This window comes from Episyrphus balteatus, chromosome 4 (assembly GCF_945859705.1).
Source record: "Episyrphus balteatus chromosome 4, idEpiBalt1.1, whole genome shotgun sequence".
NCBI classification, from domain to species: Eukaryota; Metazoa; Arthropoda; class Insecta; order Diptera; family Syrphidae; genus Episyrphus; species Episyrphus balteatus.
In genome coordinates this window covers 18,604,080-18,618,017 of record NC_079137.1, presented here as the reverse complement: position 1 = coordinate 18,618,017, position 13,938 = coordinate 18,604,080, and the positions used below count along the sequence as shown (strand labels likewise).

Sequence of the window (13,938 nt, the reverse complement as noted above, 5' to 3'; positions counted from 1 at the left end):
TCGAAACGTATTTTTTCCGCGCCGCCGGCGTGCAAAGTAATTCAAAAACTAATGAAACTATCGAAATTTAGTGCAAATTAATAGTTAATTCATTGCATTTATAAAATTAGGTATTCGTATTTTTTTGGAAAGATCTTTAAATTGTATGTGTCAGATGCCCAAGTCTTGTAGTCTCTATAGTGAGGTTATATGGAAAAAATTGCAATAAAACGCATTATTTACCGACTTCCAAAAAGGAGGAGGTATTCAAGTTGTTTCACTTATATCCTTTAAAACGCTTAAAGCTACACTGGAGAGCTTCTATTTTGAGTGGTAATTGCAGGTTGTTGAATACATACAGATTTGTAAGCCATGACTATTTGTCACTAGACAAAAAAGATTGATTTTAGTGCCAAACACTTTTTTGACATCATTCAAATTAAAAAGACTGCATTGTTATTTCACTCTAACTACCTTATGTCCTCCATAAAATGTCAACACAACTAGTACATTTTTTTCTATCACTAACACCCAAAAATTGGTGAGCATTCTTGATTATAATGCTTGATCATTTAACTTATATAACCTTATCCATAAAGTACATTCAAATACCAAATGACTCAAAATTAAATTGGTTTTTTCGAGATCGTGAGCCTTTCCGATAAATGTTCTGACTAAGACATGTTGTACGTAAGTATAGCACCGAGGTATTTGAATTAATTGGTGATTTTGATTTCCTCATTGTTAAAAAACCATTTTTCTCCAACTGCACGACGCACAGTGGTTCCCAGATGGAAAAAACCCAAAAAAGTGAAACAATTTTTTCAATTTTTTTGATTTGGGTTTTTGATTAAAAATATATTTAAATACAGAATGCAATCAATTTTAATTTTTTGCATAGCCTGGGTCCCGATTCTTTAAAATTTTGGAAATTTCGTTCTTTTCTGCAACTTTTGACGAATTTTTTTTTAAGAATAGAGCTTTAAAATGTTGTTAATGGTATATTTGTCCTTAAGTCTACATTTACCGTTTGTTGAATTTGCTTTTGAATCAGAAAAACCAGAATATTATATGAAGAAACCTCTAGAGCGAATAGTTTTTACTCTTTGTCGGCCTATAAAAAAAAGCTCCATGATGCTCCACGTTCATTTTAGTATTAATTTAAAGCTTATGATATATACTATTTATGGTGTTAAAACAAATGACCCATATTGACCCATTCTCCTGTAAGAGCTTCTTGAGTGTAGCAATGCGTTTCACTCAAACAGCACTTGAAATTGGCTTCTGGTATTACCGTTTCTAATTTAACGGCTTTTTTTTTGTAAAATAAAGTGGTTTACATTATAAGAGGTCTATGTAGCCATCACTGATAAACCAAAAAATAAAGAAAAATCAAAAATTTTCAAAAAAGGGAAAATATCAGAAAACGGTATAAATTTAACTTTTTTTTGAAAACTTTTAATAATCTTTGGTTTATCTAAAATTTAAACGGTATGTTTTAATAATATGTTGAAATAAACTCAAACAAATTTAATTTTGCTCATAATCAACCATAGTTATAAAATAGCGGCACATTTTCTCAGAAACCGTAAAAAGGCCTATTTTGATAGCTTTTCTAAAATGATCTCAAATGTAAGAAAACATTTTTTTAAACAAAGTAAACTTAATTTATTTTGTAGAGAATTAAATAAAGTTTTCAAATGTATCTTTAAATTCTCTGTAAGGTGATCCGTTGTTGAGATATTGATAGTCAAAGTCAAAACTATGGTTTTTGGTTTGCAGTCTAAAAAAAATCGTAGAAGTTTGAAACAAAACGAATTTTAAAGCCAAATTAATAGCCTTTCTAAAAATGATAATCATTTTTTCGCAAAAAATGTTCCCACTTTTTTTAGAGAAAAGTAAAAACAAAACAAATTTGGAAAATTTTGGTATTTGAATAATTCCAGATCTAGTTATTTTACCATTAGAAATTAAATATTTAGTTTTCAAATCCTAAAACTAGACGAATGTAGCTTTCACATGCTTTTTGTTTTGTCATGATACGATAATTTTTTACTGAGATACAGCCTATCGAAAATCACTAAAAAAAAATCACAATTTTTTGGGCTAGTAAGTAAGTAGTAAGGCGCTATAATAATTCTGAAACTTTTTAGTTATTTGCTTTCTCAAAACCTTCTTTGTATTCAGTTTTAATTAAGTTTTAAAAGTATAAGAGAAATTCACATCACAAAAAAAAACAAGAAAAGGAAACAAAAATAATGAATATACTCGTATTAATCAATACAACTTTTGAAAAAACGAGTAATTTTAAAGTACGACGCACAATTTTTAGATCACGATGAGAATTCGTTTTATATAATTTATATAACAAATTTCAATCAAATCGGTCCACCCGTTCAGTTTTTATAGGTTTTTTCCACTTCCTCCATAGAAGGGAACCACTGTGCGACGGCCACCGTTTCTAAAAATCACTCTTTCCGACTTATCTTGATTGACAAGTAGATTCCATTTATTACAGTAGTTTGTAAAGCTGTTGATCATTGTTTGTAAGACGGCGCACAGTGGAACGTCTAGTACAAAATTCCGGACATTGGGTGAAAATTTTTTTTTCATTCTTGTAAATATTTTTTGTTTGTTAATCATAGAAAATTGTCCCTTCTTTCATAATCCACAAGTTATTTTTATCAAAATGTTTTGGTTTCCAAGATACAGAGTCTCAAGTGGGGACTATTTCACAAGAAAAAAAAAGATGTTTTTCTTAGAAAGTTTTATACTTTTATATCTGGCTCATTTTTTAAGATATCTTCTTGAAATAAATTTTGTTGATAAGATACTGATATCTAAAATATATATTTAAGAAAAAAATCCTAAAATTATATTTCTAAATAATTCTAAAACACGTTTTTCTATAAGCCTTTTTGAAAATTTCTCTTCAACTTTGAAAATGCTTTTAAAAAAATGCTTACATATGCCCGCTCTCTTAGTAGTCTAGAATGAAAGCTTAATAGTTTGTGTGTAATAGTTTAAAACATTTGGATCCGACCGAATCCGACCCCGTTTTTTAGAGCACCATCTTTATAAATTTAACCCTTTAGGTAGTATTTTTTTTTATTTTTTCCTATCTGTAAAGGGGAGGGTTGGTGTTATTTGGCTAGCTTAAAGTGTCATGGGGTAGTTTAAACCAAGAATATAACTACTGAATACATAACGTAAGGCAGATTGACCAAAAAAATAAAGAAAGAGTGGGTAAAAACAATTAATTTTTAAGGTTTTTTTAAGAGTAAAGCACTGTCAGAGCGATCAACGAATGAACGAACTGATGTAATTTTTTATGCTTATGTATTTTCTAACAAAATCTGGATAATAAAGTAAGAATCTAACTAAAGTTTAAATTTAAAAAAAAATATATATTTCAATTTCTAAAGCGAAACGGAAATTTGTATAAAAAAACAGCAGAACGAAAAATTTCTTTTCGTTTCGTTTCACAGCACACGAGATTGACAAACGATATTATTACCTGTACTTGAATACTTGGAAAGTTTTCAATAATGTTTCACTAATGTTTTTTCAGGTAAAATTCCTTGGTCCAAAAGAATTTTGCACCTTGTGAATTTTAATTTCTTCAAAACTATTTTCAAGTTTTAATTTATTGACATTATTTAATTTTGACTTTCGTTGCTGACTTTGGAGGCTTAGAAACATTTTCGTTTCGCTTCAGCAGCGTACTAGGTTAGCTTAAAATAATGTCATGGCTTCGAAATAAAATTTGTCTTGCAAACAATATGTTCTCTGAATTGTTTCTTATTTAAGAAAATAAAATGTATTTTTTTTTTGGTTTTTTGAAAAATTTAAACTCAAGTTTTTTGTTAAGAAATTTGTTCTAAAAATATGTACAATTTCATTTGTTGGTTCATTTGATCATTCGTTGGTCGCTCTTATGTACATTGTACATTTTAATTTGCAATTTTAGCTACTTGTCTTTCATATTTAGCTGTACATAGCTTTATGATTTTTTGATAAATAATTTTAGTGTATAAGTAGGTATATCGTATTTTGTTTGCTTTTTTTTTATGAATCCATCATTTTCTTTTAAATTAATTTCATTATTAAGTTGACAATATTTATAAATTTTTTCATATTTTTATGTTTATGTTGGTATTTTCATAATAATACCAATTCATTTTAAAATAACACATATTTACATAAGATAATCCTTTTTAAGCTATTTTGTATTCATAATAATTTTTTTTTGCAAATAATCGGTATTTTAAAAGACTGTTAACAAAATGTGTAAACGCTTTTTTTTACTTAATAAATAAGACAATAACGTAAAGTATTAATTTTATGTGTAGTAAAATAAGGATTTGGTAGTTTTTGTATGTTAACAGCTATTTTAAGTAAAAAAAATTAAAGAACTAAACATTTTTTGTGATTTTTTATTGGATTCAATTCTGTGATTTTCAAGAAGCAATATAGCGAAAACCGTTTTAGGATCCGTTCATTAGATCAGAAGTTACAGTCCCATGACCACTTTTTCATAGTTTCGATCCACTGTGCGGCGGGGGTATCAGAGAGAAAAAACTACTGGCTCCAGTTCCATTCCAAACAGTTGCGCTATTGTTGTTATAGAGAGCTTTAATAATTGAGACCATTTTTGAAGACATTTCTGGAAGTGTTAATTTATAAAACAATGCTTCTCTATTTCGTCAAATGCGGCTTTTAGGTCTATAAAATATGCATAAAGTTTTTTCTTCTGGTTTAATTGCAGCTTTATGAGGCAAGTTAAATTATAAATTTGGTCTACAGTATTCGATCTGTATGCTGCTTGGAATTCGTTTTAAATTTGGTTGTCTACAATTCAGGTATTTAGGCGTTTTAAAAGGATTGTTGTAAACAATTTATAGATAGTATCCATAAATGATAGACCACGATAATTTATTGCTTCATTTGGATCACCTTTCTTATAGAGAGGGAATATTATAGATTTTTTGAATGATTCTGGAATATTTCCGGTTCTGAAGATATCGTAAAAAAGGTGATAAATTTCATTGATAAGAGCTGGAGTTGCATTTTTATAAGACTTTGATGGAATACCATCGATGCCAGGAGCTTTATTGTCCTTAGCTGAACATATAGCAGATTCTACTTCATCTATTTCAATGTCTTTATCTAACAAAGTGATGTATCTATCAAGGGTTGACAGCTCGTATGATGTTTGTAGTTGTGATGTTGGAGTAAAGAGGTTTTGGAAATGAGTTTTAAACTCAATTGCCGTTATATCCGTTTTCGTACAATAATTACTACCGCGCATTATTTTAGCCAGCTTCCACCAGTCACCCGATGCTGTACATAATGAAAGTTTCCTCGCAATGTTTTCGTAATATTCGCTTTGCTTCGATAGACATAGTTGCTTGTATTTTTTGTTTGATGCTTGATAATTTTTTTTAAACAAATCTTTGTTATGTTTCCTATACATTTTCAAATGTTTGAATACTTCTTTTCTCGCGTAATAAGAAGCAGTATCAAATCATGGATTCTTTGGCTCAAAATTTGAAAGTCGTTTATTATTTGAACTGTTTGCACTATATATGCATTCTTTGATCGCGAGACATCTTGAATCTACTGAGGAATTTGCTATAACTTTATTTTGTATAGTTGAATCTAGATTGCGAGTATACGTTGCTTTCTGACTATCGCGCCATTTAAGTCTAGGCAAAAGTTCTATTCTATGGTTTTTAGTTATTACTTCTGATGAATTTAATTTAATTATAAGGGGCATATGATCGGAGAAATTCTCACATCCTACAGAAAAGTTATTTATTACGCCAACAGCACCATTAGATGGACAACAGGAGCCTCTATTACTCACAAATGTATATTCACCAGTATTACCTCCATATCCTCTTCCATTCAAGATGAATCCACCAATTTCTTCTATAAATTCGATAAACGAATTACAATTTCGATCATGGATATTGTCTTTGGAAATTCTGGCTAGTGTGACTTGTGATCCATTTCCAAATTGAATATCAATACTACCTTTGTTCCCAGTTTTTACATTTAGATCTCCCACCAAAACAAAACTATTCAATTCGGTTTCGTGAAAAAAATTTGTTAATTTATCGAAGTCTTTTCTCCAGTGGTTGCAGTTTACGTAAGCTGGTACAATGTTAACCCAAGATCCTCCAAAGTATCCTCTGAGGAAAATGGTATCAAGGTGTTTGATGAAACTGAGTTTGTAAGTTGTTTCTAAGCTTTTTTTGTATCCATATAAACAACCACCACTTGCTCCTCCTCTTGTTTGCTGTTGTGATCTTGTAGCAGGGATCCATTCTAGTTTGAACCCCATGAAAAATTTTTCGTATTTCTTAAAGTTTTCGACTGTTACAAAGGTTTCATATAAAAAGAAAATTTCAAAATTACACAAAAATTTAAAAAAGTTACATAAAAGAGTTTTATTTCCGAGGCCAGCAATATTATATGATAAAACCTGACAGGCACCTAATTGTTAAGCACTATTTACAAGATTGTTTGATCTTAAATTATTTTTATTTAGCTCTTTCTCAATAACTACATAGTTGCATTCTACTTTACTTAATAAATTTTCAATAAATTCTTTGCTTTTATCACTAAAGGCTGTGATTGTTCCATCGGGGCTGCATTTATATCTTTGACCATTGATTTCAATTGCCCAACGCTTTATTTCAATTTTTAGGTTGGAATTTGTTTGGGCTAAACTTTTTTGATTTGTCGAAGGTGAAATTTTTCTTTTCGTTCATTATACGTAAGGTCTCTGTTAATAAATATACTTGAGTTTTTAACCGTTGCGTTGCAGATAAGACTGAGTTTACATCGTTAACGTTTCCTAATTCAAAGACAAAGCTTGTCGACGATTTATTTCTCTGTCCAATTTTTCTAGTGTTGGTTGTAGTTGCATCAACATCAAGCGTTTGGTTGCAGATCTGAAGAAATTGTTGTTTTGCTTCTTCAGTTGTGTAAGCATTCAGACCATTTACCACTACATTTAATCTTTTTGAGAACTTATCAAAATCTTCTATTTTCTGATTTTAATACTTTATTTTCGTCTTGCAAAACGGCAACTTCCTTTTTAATGCTCTTGATATTTTTTTGGAGTAACAAATTTATCGGAATCTGGCGAAGTTTTTGAAAAAGTTCTTTTTGGGTTCGAATTTTCCATTCGTTGTGCTACTGTAAGTTATCTGATAATTGTTATAATTATTGAAAAGCTCTTAGTAGATTTTTGTTGGTTTTTGGAAAAGATAGGTTGTTGTCTTAGCTTGAGCTTTCGCCGAATGAGCTTTTGCAAGATGAAAAAAAAAGCTTATTTTGTGTTGCTTTGGTTAGCTCATGTGCGAGTAATAATAAATACAGATGTGTGTACTCACTTTGATTGATCGATTGATTTTGTGGTAGTTTAGTCCCGCTTTGTACTCTGAGGCCGAATGTATGCTCGCTCCCTCTCAAAATCAGAAACAATTTCGAATTAAAACGACGAACAAAGAAACCACTCAAATACACAGCAATTAAGAAATTTTAGCACTTCTTGCTTTTGCAACCTCAATAAATAAAATTTAAAATTGCATTAAACCATTACGCATACAGAATTTAAATTTTTAAACCAGTTCAGCATATAAAGTATCTATAGAAATTCACCTCTATTGACAGTATCTCAACTTTTCACAACAACTTCAGAGCTGTCAACAAAATAAAACAGGAGCACTCCTAAAACACGTCCGATCGCTAAGCTTTCACTTCCATTTTTTGTCATTTTTTGAAATTTTAGTATGTTGTTCTCTTGAAGCTCTTGATCAAAATATGAGCAGAAAGTCGAAAAATTGACAGTTTTTAAGATAACGGGTTTTTTCCGATGACCATCTCAAACCTTTTATTATGATAGTAACTCTCTATATTGTGTTTTGCGTTATTTTTTAGTGAAATTCATAGGTTTTTAGGGTCGTTGAAACTGAATCCGAAGTCTATTTGGCCCCATCACATGGAGTCGTTTAATTAAATAAAAAGATTCGAACTTTCATTTCAAAATGATCCAATTTATTAAATTTAAACTTACTAATTAAGTATACAAATTTCGATAGTAGCCACGAGGCGTAGATGATTATCAAGAAAACAGATTTTGGGTTAAGCCTTCTATTTATATATTTTACATTTTGATAGAAAAAGGAAATAAAAGAAATTAGAAGAAATGAATGAAATTTGAAAAAATGTGTAACGTAAAGTGATGTCAAATAAATTGAAAATTCAGAAAATTCGTATTTTCTAAAAGCCCAATTTTTGAAGTGCCGAATTTATAAAAGGCCATTTTGAAATTTTTATGGAAAAAAGTTTGAAGGAGTTGAAAACTAATTGTGCTACTTTTTGTGGTGCACCACAGAATAGAGCATTTCACAATCTTACTTACATAAGTTCTAAAGTAAAAGTTTAAAAGTAAACTCATTTTACTAACTAAAATACTACTGAAAACTTACAAAAATGTGTTAAGAACCTTATTTCGAATTCCAAACAACCAAAAATTCAATCTGCAGTCGAATCAATCTGCATTGAAAAAAATTTGCTACTTTTCCGGAAGATTCCGGAAGACTCGATCTGAAACTCTTTTTGCGACGGATTCACATACATTTTCACACACACTACAAATTACAATTGCAAAACGTCAAACCAAACTATAATTTGGGCAAAAACAAAACTTAATAAACCCACAGTACACATAATAAGGTAGGTAATATATTCCGAAAAATGTCAAAATTTGTTTGTCAAAAAATGGGCACCAATCTGTCAGGCCGGCCTTTAATTTTTATATTTCAATCGCAGTAAACAGGAAATTTGTTTTTGTTTTAATTTATAAAATGACGAAAAATAACAAATTTTCTGCGTGTTTCGTCTCCGAAAATAGTAAATAACTGTTAAAAAATTAGTTGTGTGCGTGGTTTTTCGGTTTTTGTGCGTTTTTCGTCGGTAATTTAAACAATTAAGAATTACGGTAGTTGACATTGGTCGCCAAATTGTCATGTTTTGACAATTTGGCGACCAATGTCAGTTCGGAATATATTACCTTTTTATGTGTACTGTGAATAAACCAGAGCCTTTAAGGCTTGGCCACACCGGAGGGTATGCGGTAGAGGTACGGGTAGCGGTAACGATATTTGTATGAAAAAAATTCCACATCTGAACGTTGATATGTCAGTTTGGAATTTTTTTCATACAAGTACCGTTACCTCTACCCGTACTGCTACCGCATACCCTCCGGTGTGGCCAAGCCTTTAAGCTTGAACTACATAGAAACACAAAGTGAAAAAAGTACAAAAAGGTTTCTAATTTTTCAAATAACTTAAGTTTTTAAATGTCACATCAATAAAATGGTTTTTGTTATTTTGCACTTTAATTTACTTTTTATACTTTGTTTGACTTTGTGTTTCGATGCAGTTCTAGCTTTATTGAATAAAAATAAAGAAATTTAAAGCATGAAATCATTTCAAAATAGTAAAAAAATATTTTGTTTGATCTGTCACTAGGACACACATAAATTTACAAAAAAAAATTCCTACTAATTGAATTTCCTAAATAGCCAAAATATTTGTGCTCCACATATCAACCGAACCGAGTGAACCGATTTTTTTTTTGTATAGGAAAAGTTTTACACATTACAGGGCTAAAATTTGAAAATAAATACTAGGAAAGGCGGAACGAAGTCCGCCGGGTCAGGTAGAATATATGTATAATTTTATAGATTTGGATTCAGTAAGCGCAAAAATCAATTTGTTTTCTTTCTAGTAGCTCTAGTTTTTGAAATATTCGTATTTGGGGAATATTCATACTAATTTTTCAGTTTTCCTTATTTTGAGCGTTTATTAGAATTTTCCAGAAAAAATTATATTAAACTTAATGTATTTAGGGTAAGCCTGAAAATCAAACTGGTTGATTTCTAGGAGCTCTAGTTTTTTAGATATTTTCATTTTTTACATTTTGGGGATCATTTCATAGTCAGCTATTACATGAAGCCTCAAGAGGCGCGCCTCTTTTCAAAACCAATGAGTGCAAAAGAGAAAGAAGATAAAACAAAAAATTATCTGACCGGAGAGTCGTGGGCCAAAATTCCGAGACTCTTTTTTGACGTTTCTTTTTCCACTCTTTCTTTTTTCAACATTCCCTTTCATTTCTTTTTGCTTCTTGGTGGAATACAACAACAACAATACTTAAATCAAAAGAGAAAAAATGTCAAATTTGAGTCTTTGACTCAAGAGGCATCGTGTAATAGTACGCGCCTCACAGAATGATTATCAAAAGAAAATTAGAAAAAAGAGTCAAGCCTCTTGAGGCTTCATGTAATAGCTGACATACTATTTTTTTATATTTTATTATTACAAGCGTTTTTTAAGTTTTGCTGGGAAAATTTATTTCGAATGTATTGTGTTTCGGTTCAGTAAGTAAAATAAAAATATACAAAAAATTTTAAATAAAATTTTAAATAAAAAAAAAATTAATATTATCTCCTAAGTGGGCTTGAGGTCAATTTTGTTTTTTCGACGTTTCGGTTGTGATTACAACCTTCTTCAGGAATCTGTAATCACAACCGAAACGTTAGGAGACTTAGGAGATAATATTATATATAAGGTCACGAAGATAGAAATAATTAAAAAAAAATTTTATGAATTTCTATGCCTTTTGATGTATGTATAACTTAAGAACTAGAGCTACTAGAAAAAAACTAATGTTGTTTTCGGAATCAGCAAAATTTAGTAAGAAATGATAAACAACGGTCTGGAAAATTTTTGAGTGTTAGGCAGTGTTATCGTAATAGTTTCGTTTAATTTATTGACTTCAAAAGTGAATACTATTTATATTTTCTTAATTGTAACATGACATTAGTCTCTAAATAGTTTAGTCCAAAGCCGTCTACCAGAATGACATTAATATTATATAATAATATATGTATGTAAATTAAAACAGATAATACACTTTTGCCTCGTTTTTCACACAAATTGATTTAACTTACATATTTTTCAAGGCATGTGTATAATAGACCAGTGCCGAAGCCTTCAAAAACATTAAAAAATAAGAAAAAATCATAGTTGGATGAAACAAATTGGAAAAGGAGGTGAATATCATAAAAATGAAAGGAAAAATAAATTACGGGCGAGCCGAGTTCAGGAAGTGGTATGGCCCGTAATTTATTTTTCCTTTCATTTTTATGATATTCACCTCCTTTTCCAATTTGTTTCATCCTACTATGATTTTTTTTGGTTTCAAAAATTATCTACCCTGGGCTATAATGCCCATCTAAAAAAAAATTATATGCCTCAGCCAAAAAGCTTCTCAAGTCAGCTCTATCCTTAGCCATTTGCTTACAGTCCAGTATATGTTGGCACTTATATTCCGCAATTTAAAATTTTTTTTTTTTTTCGACTTAAAAAAGAAATGCTTTTTTAATCATTGACTTGTAATTTTACACATGTATTTTTTTTCCTTTACAGACTTAAAGACGAAGTTGCTGTAACAAAAATTATTGAAAGTGTTCTTAAGTATTTCGAACGCGTTGGTAACAACAATGAGTTGTGCAGAGTTTATTTGCGTAAAATCGAACATTTATACTACAAATTTGATCCAGAAGTTCTAAAGAAAAAGAACGGCGATTTACCTGAAACTACGAAAACATCCGTAGAGGTAATGGAAAAATTGTGCAAATTTATATACTCAAAGGACGACACAGATCGTATTCGTACTAGAGCTATATTGGCGCACATTTATCATCATGCAATGCATGACAACTGGTTCCAAGCGCGTGATTTGGTGCTTATGTCACACTTGCAAGACAATATCGATGTTGCTGATCCATCTACAAGAATTTTGTACAATCGTATGATGGCCAATTTGGGATTGTGTGCTTTTAGACAGGAAAATGTTAAGGATGCGCATCATTGCTTGGTAGACCTTATGGTAACAGGTAAACCCAAGGAGTTGCTTGCTCAGGGTTTGTTGCCGCAGAGGCAGCATGAACGATCTGCTGAGCAGGAAAAAATCGAAAAGCAGCGGCAAATGCCCTTCCACATGCACATCAATTTAGAGCTTTTGGAATGCGTTTACTTGGTTTCAGCTATGCTTTTAGAAATTCCATACATAGCAGCTCACGAGTTTGATGCTAGAAGAAGGATGATCAGTAAAACTTTTTACCAACAGCTTCGTTCCTCCGAAAGACAGCCTTTGGTTGGTCCTCCAGAGTCGATGCGAGAACATGTAGTAGCCGCTGCAAAAGCAATGCGATGTGGAAATTGGCAAGCCTGTGCCAACTTTATTGTAAACAAAAAGATGAACACAAAAGTTTGGGATTTGTTCTACGAGGCAGATAAAGTTCGTGATATGCTGACCAAATTCATCAAAGAAGAAAGCTTAAGAACTTATTTGTTCACTTACTCGAATGTGTATACTTCCATCAGCATACCATCATTGGCACAGATGTACGAGTTGCCTGTTCAGAAAGTTCACTCTCTCATAAGCAAAATGATCATCAACGAAGAACTCATGGCTAGTTTAGATGATCCAACTGAAACCGTAGTAATGCACCGATCGGAGCCATCTAGGCTGCAGGCCTTGGCCATGCAATTCACTGACAAAGTCACTAATTTGGTGGACGTCAACGAAAAGGTATTCGACATGAAGTTGGGCAATTTCTTGCAACGTGGAAATATGGGAAATCGCGATCGTGGTTACAACCGCAATCAGAACAACCAGGGCGGAAACTGGGGAGGTCAGCGCCGAGGTAACCGAAACCAACAAGGTCGCAACCAACGTAACCAGCAACATCATCATCAACAGCAGCAACAGCAACAGCAACAAACCATTGAAGAAGAGTAGACTACTACTAAAGCTCTTCTTAATTCAAAAGCGCATTTTTTTCATCCGATTCATCTATATCTGGAATCAATTAAAAACTAGAATAATAATAAATAATGTTGAATTACGACAATAACCCAATCTTATGTACTTCCCGGCCTAAGGCAGAATACCAAAGTGTGTTCTACCTTAGGCCGGGAACAAAATAACAATCAGAAGACGTACATTAGTATGGAGGATTGGTGTTATGTATTCAGTTTGTTTATTTTAAAGTTTGGTACTAATGTTCTTATTTTTAATCAAAAGAATAACTTCAATAAAAAAAAGAGCGCTAAAAAATAAGTCTTTTCTGCTAATTTTGTTTGTTTGAAATGAAGCCAGAAAAAGAGTAGGTCTCCATGGTAATGGGGATTTATTGAGAGAAAAGCGCACTTAAAGGTTTGCATACTTGGTACTCTGAAACCGTGTGAGAGGATTTTTTTTTATTACTCTATAGTGTTGGTTTCTTGTATTTAAAACCAAGGTTTTAATCAAACCAAAACTACGATGATGGAGAAATCCCAAAGTATTTGTTTTTCTTGCCCACAGCAACTTTTTTTCTTATTTTTTCACAAAAAAATAAATTAAAAGCTTAGACAAGTTCTACTTCTATTTATTGAATTAACGACCGCAGAAAAAAAAGAACTACAGTGATAAATATTCGTTTAAACGCATTGCAATATTTTTCATGTTTGCGAATTGGTATGGTGATTTGACTTTTTTCTCCCACAAATTTGTTTTGAAAAAGTTTGGATACAGTAAGTCACTTAGAAAAAAAAAATAAACAATAAAAATCTATGCAGTTTGCATTATTTTTATAGACAAATAAATAGCATTCCTTATTAGTCTGTACTGTCAAATAAACAATCGTTTAAGCGCAGCTGGTTTATTTGTAAAAAATAACAGTTAATCAATTTGAATTTTTTAATTAGGGTAAATTCATATTTTTTTCTAGTAGATAAAGTGAAAAAAGTAAATAATATAAAGTTTTCAGCAATCATGGGAAAGGGAAAACGCATGAATGTTCAAGAAATTGATAAATTTAAGTTTCTTACG

At 31.1% G+C, this 13,938-nt stretch overlaps 1 protein-coding gene across 1 annotated transcript in view; it reads left to right on the top strand.

Annotated features, from left to right (window-relative positions):
* The window catches only part of LOC129917722 (eukaryotic translation initiation factor 3 subunit C), a 36,981-nt gene extending 23,796 nt beyond the window's left edge, over positions 1-13,185 (top strand). Inside the window, exon 4 of the mRNA XM_055997799.1 lies at positions 11,487-13,185. Within this exon, the coding sequence (XP_055853774.1) occupies positions 11,487-12,864 (1,378 nt within the window). The 3' untranslated portion in view covers positions 12,865-13,185. The remainder of the gene's footprint in view (positions 1-11,486) is intronic.
* Positions 13,186-13,938: the final 753 nt, after the last annotated feature.